Source organism: Protopterus annectens, chromosome 1.part0 (genome assembly GCF_019279795.1).
Source record: "Protopterus annectens isolate FY-2018-M chromosome 1.part0, PAN1.0, whole genome shotgun sequence".
Taxonomy (NCBI): Eukaryota; Metazoa; Chordata; order Ceratodontiformes; family Protopteridae; genus Protopterus; species Protopterus annectens.
The window spans coordinates 1,278,420,969-1,278,442,524 of NC_056725.1; the positions used below are offsets into that span (position 1 = coordinate 1,278,420,969).

Here is a 21,556-nt window from a genome sequence, read left to right on the forward strand (position 1 = left end):
CTCTGCCTAATGTAGATTGGAATCTTGTTCCACAGCATGGGAAGTCTCTGGGACAGGAATCTATCCCTCCAGCATGTCCTATTTATTGTTGCGGTGAGGTTTAGATCCCTAGAATGTGTGGCTCGAGGGGATATGGTTTTCTTTAGGTGGAGCATGTCCATCAATTCTGGGTTGGACATGGCCTTGTATATCAGGCGGAGATCACCTCCGAGTAGGCGGTATGCAACCGAGTACAGCTAGAGTTTCTTCAGTCGAGCTATACAGGGCATCTGTTTGAGGCCAGTGATCCTCTTGGTGATGTACTTCTGTGGTCTTTCCAGCTGTTGCAGGTGTCTTGTAAGGTACGTCCCAAATGGGGAATTATACTCTATGATGGGTCTGATGAGTGATGCGTAGAGGGGCACAATGACCTCTTTTGATCTGGATGCAAACCCTTTAGTGATTAGGTGGGCCACATAGAAGAATTTTCTAACCACTTTGGCAATGTGGTTATCAAAGGAGAGATAAATATCTACTTAGGTCCCCAGATCCCTTATTTCGTCTTCCATATTTAGGGGGCTACCACCTATGTGGTAATTTGTGGGTACTTTGTTTTTTCCAAAGGGGATGACTATGCACTTTTTGGCATTTAGCTTGAGGCCATAGTTTTGACACCAGGTATCTGTTTCAGTGAGACCCTTTTGGAGGATGTCTGTGTCAGCTGGAGAGTCAATTATAGCCCCTAGCTTGCAGTTGTCTGCGAACTTGGTCAGCCATAGTCCTCCTGCACTTGCCTGTACCTCTGAGAAGTATATGCCGAACAGGAGGGGTCCTAGGACTGAGCCCTGGGGAATGCCAATTGTAACCGGTTTAGAGTCAGACCTAGCTCCTGCAACTCTTACCATGTGGGTTCTGTCTGTGAGCCAGTTGGCAACCCATCTCGTGATGTAGGGGTTTATGCTCAGGCTGGTGAGCTTGTCTATAATAACTGAAAAGACCAAAAAGGCAATGAACTCACAAACCCCGGTCACGGACTCTCCAATAAGTGTAACAGTACCTCTAGTTCAGCAAGTATTAATCCATAAACGAACGGTAAAAACAAATGGCAAAACGAACCTCCAAAAACTGTCAGCACAACATAAATAGGTGCAATTTCAGCAAAACTTTATTCCATGAACGTACGATAAAAACAAGACAAAACTCCCATAACTGACAGCACATAACAAATAGAGATGGTTAAGCCCTTTCACCTACTCGTATAGTGGGCTTCTTCAGAACCTCTTGTTAATATTGTAACTTGCGTTTTATTTAAAATAAGGCGCCAAAATTATCGGATACAAGCAATGACTTTGTATCCGTTGATGAAAAAACACGCCTCTTAAAGCTGTAACTTGCATAAACCATATACAATACATCTAGCATATAACCATGCTGAAAAAGAAATATCCCTCTTTTTTGACTTGTTTGATCATGATACATAATCCGCTACATGTATAAAATCTGTACGAAAATGAAAAGTGCATACAATATATGAAAAAAATTTTAAAAATTGTATAAATAGTGCATGACATTACATCTTAAAACTAAAATAATTATAAAACTTAAATAAAGATGTCTCCTATTGAATGTATACTATTATTACCTATATATACTACATAAGACATCTGACTGAAAAAATATACTAAAATTACCTACTAATGAAGTTTCCTTCATAAAAAGTGTATATACGACATGTTGGTTCGGTATATGTATAAAACTTGTCATAATGCTGAATCTAACAAAATACTAACAAACAGGTTTACAGGTGACTACACACATATAGGGGGATACCAGTTTCAGTAGACTTGTCGGTATTTGGAACCACATCTTTTAACATTGAAACAAGTTTTTTTCTTTGAAAAAATTTTAAATGTAATATCAGTATTGTATATATATATATATATATATATATATATATGATTTTCATATACAAATGTTTGTTAGTATTTTGTTAGGTTCAGCATTATGACAAGTTTTATACATATACCGAACCAACATGTCATAGACATATATATATATATATATATATATATATATATATATATATATATATATATATACACTTTTTATGAAGGAAACTTCATTAGTAGGTAATTTTAGTATATTTTTTCAGTCAGATGTCTTATATAGTATATATAGGTAATAATAGTGCTGTTACACTTATTGGAGAGTCCGTAACCGGCGTTTGTGAGCTTTTCTATAACACCAGAATGGGGAATGGTGTCAAAGGCCTTTGAGAGGGTGTGTGGATTACCTTTCCCTCGTCTATACCCTTGGTAACTGTCTCAAAGAAGTCCACCAGGTTTAGGAGGCATGATCTGCCCTTAACAAAGCCGAACTGGGTACGGTCCAGTGTTTGGAGGTTCCCAATGTCTCTGTTAATGAAATCCATGATGATGCGTTCCATAGCCTTGCAGACCAAGCTAGTCAGGCTTATAGGGCTATAGTTCCCTGGGTCTGCTGTGGCTCCACCTTTGTGTAGCGGAATAACCGTTACTGTGTGCCACTCTACGGGCATGTAGCCTGTGGAGAGGCTGAGTTTGAACAGTGTGTTTAGGTGAGGGGTTAGTTCATCTTTGAGCTCATTTAGGAGGCAGCCTGGGACACCGTCCAGTCCCATTGAGGCTGTGTTTCTGGCTGTGGAGAGGGCTGTTTTAACCTGAGTGTCTGTAATTTCAAGGGCACTACATTCTTCTGATATGGTTATGAGCCCTTTTTGGGGGTGAGAGGGGGGTGAAGTTTGCACTGAACCTGTCTGCCAGGATGTTGGCGATATCGGTCAATTCAGTGTATTTTGTGCCATTCTGCACTAACTCTGAGCAGATCTGGGAATTGCCACTTAAATTCTTAACATAGCTAAAGAATGCCTTGTGGTTATCTTTGGAGTCTTTGGCAATTTTTTCTTTCAAAGCTAGCCTTGAATGATTTTATGAGAGATCGTACTTTCTTGCTGATACTAATCAGGGATGTCTTCCCCTCTTGGGATTTTACTCTTTTCTGTATTAGTTTCCTCCTTCTATTGTATAGCTTGTTTATAGCAGGGGTCCACCAGACTGGTTTCCTTTTCTTGGAGGAGTGAGTCTTGGTTTTGCTTGGGATAGCACGATCCATGCATTCTTGTAGGTGCCTGTAGAGTGCATTAGTAAAGGATTTTGCAGCTTGGGTGACGTTATCCTTTAGCATGGGGGATTTGAAACTTTCCACCTCAGTCTTAAGTAATGTGAAGTTTGCTTTTGAAAAGTATTTCATTGTGGTTTCTTTGACCAGGGTGGGGGCAGAATGTGGATATCCAGAGTGATTAGTTTATGGTCAGATATAACCAGCGAGGGGTTGACCTCCAGTGTGCAACACTGGTCACCCATGTTGGTGATGACCGGGTCCAATATGTTGTCACCTCTGGTGGGGGTGTTGACCAGTTGATCCAGGGCATTTGAGTTTATAAATTCTAGGAAATGTTGGGCAAGGGAGTTAATACTTGAGTAGTTCTCCCAGTTAATGTTTGGGTAATTGAAATCACCCAATATCAGAGTGTTTGTTTCCCAGTGTTTCCAGAAATGCAGAATGGGGGTCCTGGGATATGGTGGGTGATCTGTAGCAAGCTACAATTTGAACTGTTCTGCCCGTTGTTAGTTGCATGTGGATGATCTCTGAAGCATTGTGCTGTGCCACTAACCTGGAGGTGTGGGTATCCTTGATGAATATGGACATGCCCCTGCCTTTTGTATTTCGGTCCGGGTATTGTGGCCGAAATGTATGGTATGAGTTGTAGCCTGGTAGTGCTGGGGTGCTCTCTGAAGCCTTAAACCAAGTTTCTGTTACTGCACATATATCAATTTTCTCCATACTGAGGAGTACCTCGAGTGCATGCATTTTGAGGTTTAGACTTCTGGCATTGAATAGCATTATCCTCAGTTTTTTGTTACTTGTGCTATTTACGGTGGTGGGGTTGTCTTTTGAGCCTTGCCTAAAAAAGGCACTATGGGGGTGGCAAGAGCCTTGGCCAGTATTCGAAAGCCTAAGGGTTACAGGTGCAAGCCGCCTCTAGTGAAGCAGAGTGGCTTGTCGAGCATGTCATCCCAGGCTGACAGACACTGGATCCCCTCTGAATGACACCAGAAGCTTAGCCATTTGTTGAAATTGATAATTTTTTCTTTATACCGTGGTATCATTCTTGGTGAGGGCAGGATGCTACTCAGGGTCAGGATCATACTGGCCTGGGCTACATAATCAGAGAACTCTTCCATGTCTCTTTTCATGTAGTCCAGGGAAGTACGGCTCAGGTCCTTCACACCAACATGGACAATGACAGAATCGTATTTGTACTTGTTCTGGAGTGACCTGAGTGCTTGTGTTATGTGGTGGATCCTGGCACCCGACAGGCAGCTAACAGTAACCTTCTCCTTGTTCAGCCTAGTGAGTGGGACGTCAGTGTGCCTGACTACAGAGTCACCTATTACTAGTGTGCTGGGTATGTTATTTTGCCTTAAGGGCTGTGATTGTGTGGTACACTGGTTTTGTGAAGTATGTGTTTCATAGTTTGTGTTGGGGAGGGTGAAGGTTGCTTGGATGTCCTCTTTGGAGGTCTCTGTTGCTTTTGCAGATTTTTATTTAGAGCCTCCAAGTGTGTTTTTTGCCGGTGCTGGTTTCATAGGTCTATGTAAGACTGGTGGTCTGATGCAAGTAATTCCCTTCTCCTCTTGACTGTCTGGTCCAGTCTTGAGTTGCGAGAGCTTAGCCTCCAGTTTGGCTGTATAATTGCATCTCTCGCATGTATTATTGTTTGGTGGTAGGAGGAGAGGGTTGTCTGTGTACATAAGGCAGTTGTAACATTGCCTCAAAATGTCCAGATTCACCAGTTGGACTGCAGAGTACATCTGAAACTGCCCTTTGGACATGCCTGGATAGGTACAGTGAGCTGTTTTACTGATTGGCTGGTAAGGTCGAATAGAGAGCCTTGTCCTTCTCAACAGTATGGGGGGGTGGTCTAGTGCTAAGGTTTATTAGTGCTTGCTATGAGTTTTGAGCAAGTGCTGGGCTGAGAAGTGAATGGTTTGAGTGCTTAAGTTGAAAGTTTGTCTAGTTCCAAGGGAAAAATTGAACAGTAGACTTTGTGGAACCGGGAATAGTTATACTCTAGCTAACCGGTGCTGCCCGGCGCGCAAAACCGTAATAATGCGGGTTTTATAGCAGGGAAATTAAAGAGATAGAAATTAGCCCAAATGGCCAATAAACTACTAATTTCTGGGCTGGAACCATTCTTCTAGGGACAGATAGGCTGCTCAAAGCTCCCCTCTCTCACAGGTGAACAGAGAAACTTCCTTCTATCCAAGTAAGTTATGGGCAAACACAGAAACTTGTAACACAGCCCTGAATTCAGCACTAACATGAAAACTGGACTATACTAGCTTAGAAAGGCGGGAAAAGAAGTATTTTTTTTTTGCTTTTTTTTCAGAAAATAAAGCAGATAAAATCAAAAAAAATTTAAATGCACAGAAATGGCTATCACACTTGAGTATGTAGCCTACAACAGTTAAACAGGTAATTTAAACACAAAGACAACTTTGTTAAAGTGCAGACAGTAAAATATGTACAATATGTAGCTGAAACAAGCTTTTTAAATCACAGAAACTCTAAAAATGTGGCGTTTTAGGCAGAATTAGCGAAAGGCAGCAAGAAAATGCAGAAAAATGATACTTAATCACTCCAAAGTCTCTCTTTTGTCTCACTGCTGCTGTAGAACTCTGCAGGGCTTCAGGCAGGAGCTTGCTGAGCTGTATACAAGCACAAAAACCTTGCAAATGCGGGTTTTATAGGAGGGAAATGAAAGAGATAGAAATTAGCCCAAAATGGCCAATAAACTACTAATTTCTGGGCTGAAACCACTCCTCCAGGGACAGATAGGCTGCTCAAAGCTCCCATCTCTCACAGGTGAACAGAGAAAATTCCTTCTATCCAAGTAAGGTATGGGCAAACACAGAAACTTGTAACAGCGCCCTGAATTCAGCACTAACCTGAACACTGGACTACACTAGCTTAGAAAGACAGGAAAACAAGTATTTTTTTTTTGTTTTATTCAGAAAATAAAACAGATACAATAAAAAAAAACACTTTAAATGCACAGAAATGGCTATCACACTTGAGTGTGCAGCCTACAACTGTTAAACAGGTAATTTAAACACAAAAATTACTTTGTTAAAGTGCAGGCAATAAAATAAGTACAACATGTAGCCAAAACAAGCTTTTTAAATCACAGAAACTCTAAAAAATTGGCGTTTTAGGTGGAATTAGCTAAAGGCAGCAAGAAAATCACTCCAAAGTTTCTCTTTTGTCTCTCTGCTGCTGTAGAACTCTGCAGGGCACCACGCAGGAGCTTGTTGAGCTGTGCTTGCTGTTTCTTGCTCATAAACATACAACTACCTGTTTCTGAATTTGTATAGGAGATTTGTTTTTAAACTGAGGCACACATGCCTTCATACATTACATTTTCCCACTTCTGTTGCATTGCTACCCCTTGATTTGTTACTACTGCATTACACTAACTTCATCAAAACCGCAGTCCTTGAGCATGACAAATATCAGTAGTCCGGTGTGTATGACTAAGTAACAGTAATACTACTTTCTATAAAACTTCTGCAGTTACTGAAAGTACAGCTTACAACTGGATTACTACATAAAAATGTGGTCAACTATTAGAACTGTCATCTTTTTAGTAAGTCAAAGTATAATGTTCTTGCTGAAACTTGCCTGTGCAGGACAAACTATACCATCTTCAAATGAAAAAGTATTATTTTCATTTCATTACCAAAATAGAAACTGTAATATGCAACATATGTTGTTCATACTGCTTTATATGAAATTAAGATGACTAAAATGTAATACACATTTGTCTGTGACATTTAGAAAAAAGCCAGAAAATATTTTTTCTTGTAAAATTTCATGACATTTGCCATTTTTTGTTCTCCCGGCATAACTTACTTGTAATATCCCCCCCACCCCCCACCCCATCCCCACAAGTGGAGCTGCCCATCTGTGTGGGCGTGTTCATCTTGATTTACAGCCAAAAGGATGAACACAACTGTGTTACTACAGTGTTAAAAGTAGCAAAAATATATATATTATATATCCTTTTAAAGTTTCATTAACACCAATTGTTCCAGGATCTTTCTGAGTTAATAAGTTCAATGTTTAAAATGTGTCCCTACTTCAAACTTCCTATCCCTTAGAAAATGCACACTAACACAAAACCTGTTATTCCAGCTACTTTGATTTTATAAGAACAATATTAAAAAAAAAAAAAAAACCTGCCCCATTAGACATATTATCCTTCAGAAAATGCATGCTTGAGGGTTGGAGTAATGGTTAAGGTGTTTACATTACAGCCACAAAGTAGAAGGTCTGATTCTCGAATGGGGCAATTGGCTAGGCTTAAAAAGGCTCATGAGGCTATCTAGCCTACTACTACTCTATGAACCTGACAAAAAGCCTTATATTCCACCCTAGACATCAGTAACATGACAGTGGTGGGAGTTGATCTGAGTGGGATTTGCTACTGCTGGGGGGGGGGGTACTACAAGTAAGTTTCACCAGCTTCTGGCACCTAAACATAACTGGAATACTGCAAGGAGAAAAGAAACCCAAGAGTTGAGTTAAACTGCAGGAGATGGCAGACTTTTCCTTTAATAAATCTTAAAAATCAATGCTTGAACCATTATGAGTGTTCCAAGCTACTCAACTAAGCGCAGAGCATCAGGAGTAATGTACATTGAGTAGTGAGGAGGAAGGGGACACCCACCTACACAGCCAGCTCAGCCGAATCAACCCTAGCGATCAATGGGGCGACAGATGCCATACCATAACATCCTCACATCCAAGGGTTTGGAATACTGGAACATGAGAACAGAAGAACATTGTTTAGATACTTGAGAAAGAGTAGCAATAATAGGATTTGGAAAGGACCTACCTTCTGAGAGTAATGTGATAGAAAAGTTCCTCAAACAAGTACTTCAACATATCAGCCCGGTAATTCAGGATTCTGAAGGATAGAGTTGAAAGAAAAAAATGATCTTTCCAAACCTGTCAAAGGCTTTACCATTCCTGACCAAAGGAGAAGTATTAGCATTGACCAGAATCTTATTAGCAGCTGGAGATGAAATAGAAATAGCTGCTGAATTAGACTTGAGGTGAGAAAACAAATACTTGTTAGACTGAAGATTACTGAAGTTTATCTGCAAATTTTGGGAACTGAAGAGTGACTATCAGGACTATTCCAGACAGAATCAAAAACATCCTCCAAGACTGACATAATAAGAGGAATAACTGCAGTATGCGGCATATCCACTTGTAACACAACACAGTATCTCCTTGAGGAGACAAGAACATCCCTGTGTTCCCACAAAAATACATTAGCCATCCTGGACACAGTGTCAGAAAAAGAAAACTTCTCTACAGCAGAAACCGTGAAAACACTTTTTTCTCGGAATCAGTTAAGGTGGTTTTGAGGAAAACACAGCAAAAGGCAAAAGCCTTGTCCCAATCATTACCAAAATCCTCTAATAAAACATCCTTAAGAGTTGTGGAATTAAGAGCCATGTTTTAATTTTCCTGCTGTTCCACAAGATTCAAAATCTGCAATACACCCTTAGCTAAGGTAAGTAGTTTATCTTTACTAACGGACATACCATCTTTAGAAGAAACATGTGTAACCCTTTATTTCTTTTTTGTAGGAACATCCCTAGATGGAGACTGACTGATGATGGATGACACTTCAGCCCAGGAAACAGGCTTCCTACCCCAGCCACTCTGGGAAGAACCTCACAGAGAAATTCCTATACCCAAAGAATATGGTTCCCTATGCCCACTATGGACATTACAACAGCCGCAGATGACAAGGCTAAACCCTGGTGGATGGTGGCAGAAGGGACTACAACACAGGGACCTTACAGAGTCACCCACCAATAGTTGAGGCACAGACTGAGCCCACATTGCAGGCACGGGCTCTTTAATTTGTTTTCTTCTTTTTTAGGTACAGCTAGAGAAGGAACCACAGGACCAGTAAGCGTATCCATGTTCCTGCTGATGGAGAAGTCTGTTTGTCAGTAAGCACTGCTAGAACAAAACAGATGAAAGATAAGTTGCAACTCTAGTGTTCACACGCAGTACATACACTTACATTTCACTACACCGCTCCCTAAATATCACAAGTGTAAATGCACAAGCAATACACTTTGATCCCCCACAATTTAGAAGTCCCTTTTCACAGAAAATGTAATTGAATTAAGGAAAAATGGGCGTCACAGTGGTGCAGCGGTTAAAGTTGTCACCTCACAGCAAGAGGTTCTCCGGTTCGATTCTTGGCTGGGGTGCCTTCTGTGCGGAGTTTGCATGTTCTCCCTGCATTCTCGTGGGTTTTCTCTGTGTACTCTGGTTTCCTCCCACATTCTAAAAACATGCATCTGGAACGTTTCTCCCTGGGCCTCCGATGAAAATAGGCTCTGTCCTAGTTGGACTTTCCCAGTCAACAAATGTTAAATTAAAAAAAAAATGAAGGTAAGTTGTCATGAAATGTACACAAGAATCAAAATATAATTACAATCCCTTGAAACTTATGATTACTTCATTTCACTCATAAAAAGTAGATAAACAACACATTTCCCTCATGAAGTGCCTCAGCAAGTAAAAATAGATCATATAATAAGATGTTTTTGCAAAATGTCAACACAGTAAATTGACACTATTCTTAGAGAGACCCAGTCTCAATTCTTGTTAAAAACAGAAGAAATATAATTTCTATGTGGGAGTGCTCTCCAAAGGGGACTAATCTACCAGAAATGGAAGATCAGAGTTAATCATCAATCTTGAGAAGCCCAGAGGTGCTATTGCAAGGTGACAAGAAAGTATTGAAAAAAATGTCACGCACGCTGCTGGGTCTCTGGATCCATAGGGGAAGTATGTGTGCAGGGGTGCCAGAGACTTTGGAAGACTAGTTGGTCAGTATATCTTTGGCAAGGCATAACCCAAACAGTTAACAGTCTACCGCAGTAGTGAGAATGCTGGATATCGCCAGCATATGTGCTGCAATCAGAAAACAGTCTAATGATATTGCCCATTCCTAGACACTCATGGCCTCTCTGCACAGAGGGTAAGAATGGATTCCTCTTAGTTAGTTGGTATGCCACACTACTGACCTATTGTCAGTATGTATAGTAATAGTCCATAAGGGGAGAGTGCCTTAAAAGATTTGCAACATTGGAAAAGGGAAAGGGATTGCTCCCATCCCTAGGATACAGAAATGTAACTTGGCTTCCAGGGAAGACCACATGTCCTTGTTTCACTTTCCACCGAAATGTCCCCACCCCACCCCAGTAGGAGGTGTCTGTGGTCATTGTGGCTACGGAGGAGGAAGAAAAACAGCTAGACTAGAAGAGGAGTAGCCCAATTGGGTCCACCAGCGGATATGATGTTTGCGAATTTGAGTAACTTTTATAGGAATAGGCAGAGACTGAAAAGAATGGACTACTGAACCGCCAAAGGCCATTGAAGGATTTGCATAAAAACTCTTGCTAGAGGGACTAGTATAATGGCAGTTGATACAGAACCAAGAGTATGTAAGATAGGTATTGCTGAAGAGAACGTAAGTGAGAGCAACTCCCTTACCTGATTTCTTAATGATGTGATGCGATGAAGAGGCAAAGATGCTATCTGGTCCTTAGTATCCAAAGGGAGCTTATACCTTAGGAATTCTGTACTGGGGATAGATTTGATTTTGCTAGATTTATTGTAATGCCTAAGGATATGGAGAGCTGAAAGAAAAAAAGGTAATTCCTGGCTTGTAGTAGATGCTGCCTGGTTAGGGCAAGTGATAAGCCAGTTATCTAAATATGGAACAGCTGGGATCCCTTGAGTTTCAGGAGAGCTGCAACCAGTGTCATGCATTAGGTAAACGCCCTGGGGGCTGAGATGAGTCCAAAAGGAAAAGCTCTGAATTGGTAATGACTGATATCACTTTTTCGGCACATGCTGATTGCCTTGCTGTAAACATACATGAATGGAATTTGACAGGTTTTAATTCCGGTGGCATACTTGGCCTTATTCCTTTGTTGTAATAGCAACAGATGACCGGTTAATTCAGTGCTACCCTAAGGAGGGAAACATCACTGAAGGAGGCATTAGACAACGTTGTTCTAAAGGATTACCCAAAGCATCATAGCGTTGGAGGAGTCTTGGTCCATGTAAGGTATGGGACAGCCTGCAGCATTTGGAAATGGGAATGCAACAGTTGGTTGGGAAGATCTAATGAAGAATTAGAAAACTGTTAGGAAGACTTTGGGGAATCTGCCATAGAAGCAAACTTATGAAAGTTTTATGGACTAAAGAAATTCACAGCTGGTAAACAAGTATATCTGGGGGGACTTGTGAAGCTCCAAAAGGAAAAAACATAGTCCTGAACGTGGGGAGGGGGAAAGGACATGTAGGATTTGGAAATCGTCTCCAGTACTATGAAACAGGATCCCACTCAACTATTCAGTTAGACTGCCAGTTTCAGACAGGGATAAGGAAGGAAGCACCACTGGGAAGAGAAAACCCCTGGAGAGTCCCCCCTTCAGCATAAGAGACCTAAGGCAGGGAAATGCATCCCCCTAGACCTGTGCTAGGGTGGATTGCTTTGAAGTCCATGCCTTAGGCTCATTGGTTCACAGAAGTTCAATAGGCTAATGATCATAAGGGGCTTTTAAAGCCTAGCCAAGCATACCAAACCTCTTGCAAGTTCTGATATTCTTGATAAGTGTAAGAAGGGGTTTTAGGATATGACATTTGCAAACAGGGGCCCGGGAAATGAGCAATTAACAAGCCGCCTATGTCAAGTGGAGAGAGAAGTGCCAAACCAGGTGTGAATATTCCTAGATATAATTAAAAGGGAAGAGTAATTCCATCGAGGCAGAGCTTGGAGGTCAACTCCCAAACACTGCCCCTACAGCTTTTGGCACAGACTCTCCTATCAAGCCATCCATGTCTTCCTGTGAAAGGAGGAGGAAAGACAACCAAACAAGCTCTCAACTTTATAAAGTTAGTTATTTGTGCCTAAAAGGCAGATAAAAAAGCAGGACGTGCGCTGCTACCTATCTGAGCTAAATACCTTAATGTTTATTCAGGTTTAAGGTCAACAAACATAAAGAAACTCACTGAGCCCGAGAGATGTCTCAGATCTGAAGGAAGCCTGCTGTTAGCCAAATCACTCCAGATCCGAGAGAAACAGATCTCATGAAAGGGCCTAGCTTCTCCAGTCCATCAGCTACCCTTTGGATGCTAGAATCCCTGATCTGAGGAGAGACTGACAGCTCAAAGGCTTCTGTTCTGAAGGCACCAGATCCAAAAAGGAACAGCTCAGCTGCTTCTGAGATAGGGTAGCCTAAACTAGGGTTATGAGGCTGATTATATACTGTCTCATCTCAGCCACTGATCTTATCTGGCCAATCTTGAGTGATTTCTCAAGCTGGGCAAGGGCAGCTTAAGTACAGCTCCTTTAGTAAGGTGAAGCGTCTCTTGCTGTTCGTGCTTTGCAAGTCCGACTATCTCTATATAACATTAGTTACGCACTCATTCACATGAGATGACACTCCCCCCAAAGTTAGGTGAGTGAGTACAAACTCTGCACAGATGTCCACATTAACCTACTCTCCACTCTGATGCCTAGCCTCTCACAGTAAAAAAATAACTCAGCTATTTGGATTCGGAGGCTTGGGATCCGAAGTGATCAGCATACAAGTGGCAAAGACATCCTGAAGTAGAATCTGGCAGACTCAAAGCTTTATGAATTGACGGAGGTCCCTAGGAACTTTGGATCTGTGACCATGGAGCAGAATTCCTGGTTGAGTGTGTCCATTTCTATTTCACGGGGGTTGAGCCCCGGTAGAAACCTTAACAAGGAGCTGGATCCCCAAATTTTATTCCTGTTTTACAAACTATACTGATGTATTCTATCATTGTTAACCTTTTCTTATTATATTTACTTAGCATTAATCTGTAATGTAAATGTGCAATGTGTACTATGTATTTGTATTTTTCTGGAGCTTTTCTCCCCAGGACTCCATTGAAAATGGGCTCCTTGTGGCCCAATTGGACTATCCTGGCAAACAAACTGTAAATAAATAAATAAATAATTTCTTCTTCCTCCTCCTCCTCTTTTTTCCCCTCCATTTCTTTCTCTCTTTTTTGTATCGTTATTGGAAAAACACGAACAAGGGAACACTTTAAAAGGCATAAAGACAGCTTCTAAGCAGAAGCAGAAAGGTCCATAATCAGGGAGATACATGACTTGTTAGCAGTGATACTATAGCACACAAGTTAGCAGCATACCTTCTTAACTGTACAGATCTTTATGGAATGTCCAGATTCTGCCTCACATTATTGGTCTGTTTTTCGCAAAACTGCGGCTTTCTGGCAACTACTGGCTAAGAATTAAAGATTAAGTCAGAAAACAACAACAGACACTTGAGTTTCAGAAAAACTTATGCTAATTCAGAACCTGTTACACTATCAACTTCCTAAGTCCATAAGGGCAAAATGTACAAACAGTCCCTATTTTGGGCCTTTGTCCAAATTTCTTGCTCTAGGAGGTTGAAAGTTATGGCCAGCGGCAGACTGTCAGTCAAGAAGGACAATGTAAATACCAAGATCCTGCAAAAGCAATTTTATACACCATCAACATGGTATGGTGCTGAAAGTGTTACAGAGCTTTCGCATGAGGAGAAGTATCATGTACTGTAGCAAATGAGTGCTATCCTCTTATTTACTTAACTCTCAGAGGGCTAAATCCCTGGCCCATTCCCTCCATGCTGTCTACAGCAAACAAAGAAGAGTGCATGAAACCCAGTCAGACTCTTCACCCAAACAGCACTGTCTTTAACCGTCATAAACAATCCCAAGGGAACAAGACAACCATACAAGGCAACAATTGGGACACATCCTAAGCAACAATGCTCTTATTAGTGTCTAAAACTTTACGACTTGGAGTAGGAACGGCAAAAGTATGCTGTTATTTGAAGAGTTCAAGCATTTGATGAACAACTGGAAATTTTCAAACCTCAACAAAAAGCAATATTTCTAGCCTTAAACAGGCCATGGGAGGAAGGAAATGCAAGAAGAAAAGGAATTTAGCTAAACTGGATAAATCAGATAAACTAGATAAATTAAATAAGATAAGTTAAATCCTTTTACCACTCAAGATTGTGGAATCTTCTGTCTCACCCCGATAGTGGTAAACAAGATCTGAGGAGTTAGAGGTAGTGTGGTGCTTTATGGGAAGAGGGAGGAACTCAAGAATGGGATCTGAAGTATGGACGATGCGGCCAAGTTGGATCCGAGGATCGGATCTGTAACCCATCAGTGAGGTAGAATGAAAAGTACAACATCAAACCAGCATGTTAATGCATATAACCAGGAGCATCCAAAGTATCTATAAACATGACTGGTGAGCCATTCCCACTTGTGGGGGAAGAACACAAGAGGGTTCTGCATCATTTGGCTGACTGTGACCGACAGTGCCTGAGGAATAACTGCAGCAGTATAGTGTGTGTATGTCTAAAAGGAATAGTTAAACCTGTAAGTGGAAGCTGGGGGCTACACAACTAGACCTATAACTAGGGTGGGGTGAAGGGGGCTAGCGTTGCACAGCCGCAGTACATTCATGTAAGAAGCAGCATGTGATATTGGGATTTCTGTAATGCATGTCAGTACTGCATCTAAGGGGTCAGTGTATTAGTACCTGTAGCAAAGAATATACTACAGTAACATTTCGGAGTGGAAGACTTTTTTTTTTTTTTTTGTCCTCAGCTTTAAATTAAAGGGGCACCAGTCTGTGGAACTGCTCGGGATACCACTTCACCTAGCACACAACACTATGTAACAGTATGAAGAAAAGAAAAGAGAAAATGTATAAATGGAGGGGACAGAGCACTGGAAAAGTAAACTTACATAAACAGTTCTGAATTGTGTTATTGTTGATTAGAGAGGAGAGAAAAGAGGGTGAGGCAGTACTTTACTCAAGATTGTAAGCACCTCTGACAACAAACTCAAACAAAAATTACTATTAGTCCTACTTCTACAGCATTTCTTGATATCTGGGCATATGTGTAGAAATGGGTGCTTCCCAATTCCCTAATTATAGAAAAACAGTATAAAAGAAGCATTCATTGATTTACACAGCTGTTAACCAAGTCATATTAAGACAAATATTGAAAAAAAAATCAATTAATGAGGGTGAGTCATGATACAAGCTCTATTTTTTATGAAAGGTATGATTGTACACCACGTTCTAAAAAGAAATTGAAACTGTCTATCACACTTTTTTTAACAAGTGTTTAACACTGTGAAACAGTAAAGCTTTAGAATGAGAAGACATCTTTAAAGAATGTTTTGTTAAAACAATGGTTCACATTTAGATCAACAGATAAATGACATTGTAGAACGCAACCTTAGGTTTACATTTAAGAGAAACAGAAGTGTTGAAGGACTATTAGAAATTGTGCAAAGTGCATATCCTTGTAGTCACTGTTAAGTCTGTAGATGACATGAAAACAGGAAATACTTTTCAGCATCTTCGTTAGCAGTCAATTGTATGTGTTTAAAGATTTTTTTCATGTCATACTGAAAGTATTTTTGAGCAACTGTATGTTACTGTGGAACTTTTTATACTGGAAATATGCACATTTAAGCAAAGGGGGAGAGCAATATTCTAATTTTGTTAAAGGCAACAGATAAAATGCTCTGGCCAAGCATGTTTTACTAAATGATTCAAAACATCCTTTTAGCTCATAAGAGTAGTCATAAAATAACAAATATCTTGGGGGGGGGACTGTGACAATGGTTTGCTTTACAATGAAGGGAAGTGCCAGAATGTTTGCAGTGCTCATGAAAATCAAGGGTTATATGAAAAAAACTGTCCTTAGTTTAACTGTATAAAGTGATTTGTCCATGTTCATAATGGCAGCACTAAACATATGCCACAGTGTAATCCCCCTTCTAGCTACAGATTTAACAGTGACTACAAAGTCCATGTGTATTTACAATATTTTTTAATAAAAGCTTCATGAACACTTAACTAAACAATGGCTAAAATAAACTTAGGTATGTCTTGGCAATAGCACTATAGAGCTGATGTACTCACAGACTACATGGATGCATGCATCCCTTTGCAAGAATGATGGGATGCCTTCCCATGCTAACGTCACAAAGCTTAAAGTTCATTAATTACCCTCGAAGACATCAGTATAGTGAAAATGCACATTTGCAAATGATTTACCAAAAAAATGGGAATATGTATACACACAAACACACACACACACATATATATATATATATATATATATATATATATATATATATAGATTCACTTTGAATCATCGAATGTTCAGAACATCGAGACCAGAACATCGATGTTCAGAACATCAAAAATTCAAAATGAACCGTAAAAAAAAAAATCACAAACACCCCCCCCTACTTTAATATTCCAACTCCGAGATCGCACTACAGTGGGGTAAGGGAAATCTCCTGTTTACCTCTATATGTGGTAGCGGTAAACGGGAGATTTCACATACCCTACCTGCAATGCCAACACTCAGATGGCACACACACACTTACACACACAATATGCAGGGCACCTTGCTGCCCTGCATACACACCCTACATTCCACAATCTCACTTACCTGGCACTTCCACTTTAAACCTTCGATGTTCTGAACATCGATGTTCTGGTCTCGATGATCAGAACTTCGATGTTCTGAACATTCGATGATTTAAAAGGGAACCTATATATATATATATATATATATGTGTGTGTGTGTGTGTGTGTGCGCGCGCGTGCGTGTGTATGAGGACCAAAATACTTCACAGCAATGTAGAGTGGTGCAGCAAGGTAAGACGATGCTGATTTACCCATACGACTGATTACTTCTGCAGTAAGATGGCAGGCTGTTTTGTTTTTTGTTTTTTTTTATCATCGGACTCTTTTTCAAAAGTATGCTATCACAGTTTTAATACTGTCTTATCTTTGAAAAGCACTGTTTTAATGGTGCAAAACAAACACTGATTAATTTGATAAACTATTCACTTGCATCAGAGTTAGCTTTTAGTCTTTTGTTTTATTTTGACACAAAGTTTTAAAACCTACATGGTACTTTCACAAAAAAAAAAAAAAAAAAAGACAACTTCAGTCTAACAAGCTAGCTGGCTCATTCAATGGCAGCACACATGAAGAGATGTAGTGTGGTTATACAATAAACAAAAGCGCATTTTAAATATATTTTTTATGATTTTTTTTTCTACAGATCCAGTTGTGGGCTACTGCAAGACATAAAAAGCAATGATGTGTTTTGATCAACGGCAGTGTAAGATTTCTGAATTCTCTAAAATCTTTGCAGTAACAAATCATGTAAAATGTATTAGCAATTACACATTTTACTTGTTTACGAATATCATCACTTTCTTAAGGCAGACTTTAAAATGTGACAGCATTCCAGCAGACTCGATTACATACTTTTTCTTCTTTAACACTGTAATGGACTATACATAGGCTAAATTTAACTTAAACTCATTTTAGATAACACAGATAACTAATGAACACTGACATTTAGATTGTGAGCTGATGTTTAAACTTAGCCTCTAGGCCCTATTTTCCTATTAAATTTAACCTACCACAAAGTAAAATTTATTACAATGACTTCAAACCAATGCAAAGAAAGGCAGATTCTGAAGCTTTAAACCAGTATGCCTTGTTATAATTAGCATTGGACGTTATATTTCCATACTTATTTGTACAACTTAAGTCCTTAAAAAGGCAGGTTCAATAAACATTTTAATAGAAGAAAGACAGACAGACAGACAGAAGAAAGCAAAAGTTATAAAATAGATGCTTACTTTGGTTCTCCTATCTTGACTCCAGGATGCTGTGTATAGGCATGTGAATGTGTGCTTGGGGCAGATTTAAATGCCATTGGACAAATGGGACACTTGTAAAAGATCTCACAATGGGAGCCTTGAATATGAGACTTGAGCGCTGCGACATCAGAGTAGACAACGTTGCAATGTACACAACTGCAAGAATCAAAACATGTCATTATTGAAAAATGTAATATTTTCTTATATAATGTTTAACAGACTACACTTCTATAGTGAAATATGAAAACCACACAACGTTCAACAATTATTAGCACTAGCATCCATAGCATGACTTTACATAATGCTCACTTAACCCTTTAACTACAGACTACTAACCACAGGATTGTTACCAAACAAGCTGTTTGCTCTGTGTATATAAGTGCCTTAGCTACAAAAGTTTGAAATTTTTTTTTTTTACAAAATGTTTACAGAAAGTTAATGGTAAAATTATTTATAAAACTTAATTAGACTGGGCTCCTATCTTGAAAGACAGGATTAGAAGCAGCTTAAATTTTAAGGAAAACACTATTTATGTATTTGACAAGACAAAAATTAAAAGAATCAAAACACCACTTTTACATTAAAACACATTCTGTTTAGAGCTGAAGTCATGACTTTCTATACTAAGTTTCTGACAGCTTTGTTTCTCTGAAGAGAGCTGAAAGCTATACTTTTATTTTCAAATGACTGTTCTGCAAATGCAGCTGTTTGCCTACTGCAAAAGGTCATTCTGGTATGAATTTGACCCTAACTTCAAACTACTATCTACAGTGCTTAAAGGAGATATTTTTATGAAATTTTCAAGGCAATACATATGTGTGGTCACCTTTATACTGCATATGTATAATGACAATCAGGGAAAGCAGACAGCATAAACTCAAATAACAACAAACCTAATATAAAAGTAAAATATGTAGATTTTGCTACACTGAAATCTATAGAAAATATTCTTTGTGAGTAAAGAATATATTTTTTTCATTTCATAAGAACTCACTAATAATACAATTTATATTTACACTAAGTTTGAAAGCCACGAAAAAAATGTAAAACGTACAAGTCTGCTACAAAATGAACAGCAAAGACCAAAGAATTCATGTGGCTTTATACGAGTATTAGTAGTACCAAACAATACATAAATGACTGCGTGAAATATTCCAGAAAATGTATCAGAATATGTTTTAACTCCTCAATTACAGAATGCACTTAGTTTGTGATCCCAAAATGCACAACATTTTATATATATATATATATATATATATATATATATATATATATATATATATATATAGTATACTTCACTGCACTGACATTCCAGTGATAGAAATTACCTACATTGGAAAAGTGTGTATGTTTTTTTTTTATTTTTGATGTAATGACAGCTTAGTAAGCATATATAACAGACAAGAGCTGCATACAACAGTCTTAGCAGAAGTTATATACTAACACCCAATGGAAGTGAAGTATAACGCAAAATGTCAATTACAGTAAAGACCAGTGAACTCATAGGGTTCATAGGTGTGTATTAAGCTAATGGCCCTGGAGCCTTTACAAGCCTAGCCCTGCATCCTGCTGCCCAACGTTAGTTCCCAGTGCTTCTATCAAGTACAGCCACTGGAGTGATCCCCGGTGTGAACTTTCTATTTCCCATCCACTCATCAAGATTTCTCTTAAAGAGGGCCAATGAGGTGCTCTGCTTGACAAGCATGCAAAGTCTATTCCAGAGCATGGGCAGTCTCTGGGTTATGAACCTGTCCTTCCAGCATGTTCTGTTGATTGTGGTAATGAGGTTGAGGTCTCTGGAGCATGTGATGCAGAGGGATTGGAATTTCTCTAGATGTAGCATTTCTAACAGAGCTGGGTCAGACATGGCTTTGTAAATCTAGCAGAGATCACCACTTAGTAGACGATATGAGACAGAGAATAGCTGTAGTTTTTTTGAGTCTGTCTGTGTAGGACATGTGTTAAAGCCTAGGATCCTCTTCGTGAGGTACTTTTGCGGTCTTTCCAGCTGTTGTATGTGTCTAGTGGGATACATGCCAAATGGGGCATTATACTCGATGAATGGCCTAATGAGGGAAGAGTAGAGAGAGATGATGACACAGATTCCTCCGAGGAAGGGTCTTTGCACTTCCAATCACCCCTCTGTTTTAGGATCTCCAGAATATCTACAAGGGAGACGTCTTCCAGGGGTGACCATGGGGAACCCTCCCCTTCATCAAAATCCGTATCCTCTGTGACGGATTCTTCAGGAGAACCAAGGTATTTTTTCTTACCCAATCTCTTCTGAGGGGGCTCCTCAGTGGGGACATCTGAGGAAGACTCAGAAGAGGGAATGCCTTTAGAAAGCAAGTCTTGCGAGCATGGTGCACACTGCCCAGAGGTAGAGGTTGGTGTTTGAAATGAATAACCTGGGGTCACAGAGGAAGACTCCAATAACCCAGGGACCACATGAAACGCAGTAGCTAAAGCCCTTCCCATAGCATGAAAGGCAGGATCCCCTGAGGAGGGGTGGGCCTAGAACAGAGACAGACAAACTCGGAACTGGGGTCACACCCCGTCCTGAGAGCCCCACCTGACAGACCAGAACCAAGGAAGGGTTCACCACGGATGCAGCCAAAAGGGGTCCGGTCGGCTCCATGGAAAAAATTGGAGCCAGCTCAAATCCCCTGGGCTTGATGGTGAAGACACGGTCCAGGGGATCCGATGGTGCCGAAGGCACTGAGGGAGCCAGGGCTAGACTCGGTGACAAAGACAGAAGTGCTGTTGGCGCCAAAGCTATCGGTGCCAGGGACTCTGAAGTTGAAAACTCTGAAGCCTGTGTCGAGTTTAGAGGAGGAGAATATGTAATGGTGGATGGAGAAACATCCACTGCACCAGAGGGGAGAGGGTCTTGAGAAGAGGACGGAAAACCTTAGGCTGCCAAGATCTGATCCACCAACCTAACAACACTGGCCTCAGAAAGACTTCTGGTGGAGCACATGGATAAACCAGAAGGTGATTCGGGTCTTTCCATGAATGGACTGGGGAGATGACCATGGAATGGGTCCAAGGATGGAGAGTAAATAGATCTGGGTTCTGAGGACAACAACAACTTTAGTACTGTCTGCACCGAGGGTGAAATGGGCACCAAACTGGTTGGAATGGTAGTTGGCACAGATGTTGGAGCCATGGTCGCTATACTAGTAACAATTGTCGTAGCCAGTGTAGAAGGCGCCGGTGAAGCTGTCAGTCCCAGATATTTTGTCTGCTCCGAGAGCCTCGAAACCTTAACTTTCAGTTCAGAAGATGAAACCTTGGAAGCGTGCTTGTGTTTCTTGACAATCAGTGCCGATGGAGACATCGGCACCGAACAAGAGGACTTGGATCCAGAGGCAGGAGGAGACTGGTCAGCCTTGGACAAGGCTTCCTTGATAGGGGCTTTAAGAAGCCCTTTCAGGAACAGTTTAATCTTTCTTTCTGTCAAGGATCTATTACTGAAACCTTGGCAGATGGAGCAATCCACGATCAAATGGAGTACACCAAAACAATAAATACATTTTTCATGATTATCTGAGTTTGGCATTTTCAAGGCACACTCAGAACATTGTTTAAAGCCTGTTGTAGAGGA

General features: G+C 40.2%; 1 protein-coding gene across 2 annotated transcripts in view; it reads right to left on the reverse strand.

The window, feature by feature from the left end:
• ZNF532 (zinc finger protein 532) overlaps positions 1 to 21,556 on the reverse strand; it is a 700,664-nt gene that overhangs the window by 182,835 nt on the left and 496,273 nt on the right. For both annotated transcript variants that reach the window (XM_044066159.1, XM_044066160.1), the window contains exon 5: positions 17,929 to 18,105. In XM_044066159.1, the coding sequence (XP_043922094.1) occupies positions 17,929 to 18,105 (177 nt within the window). The remainder of the gene's footprint in view (positions 1 to 17,928; positions 18,106 to 21,556) is intronic.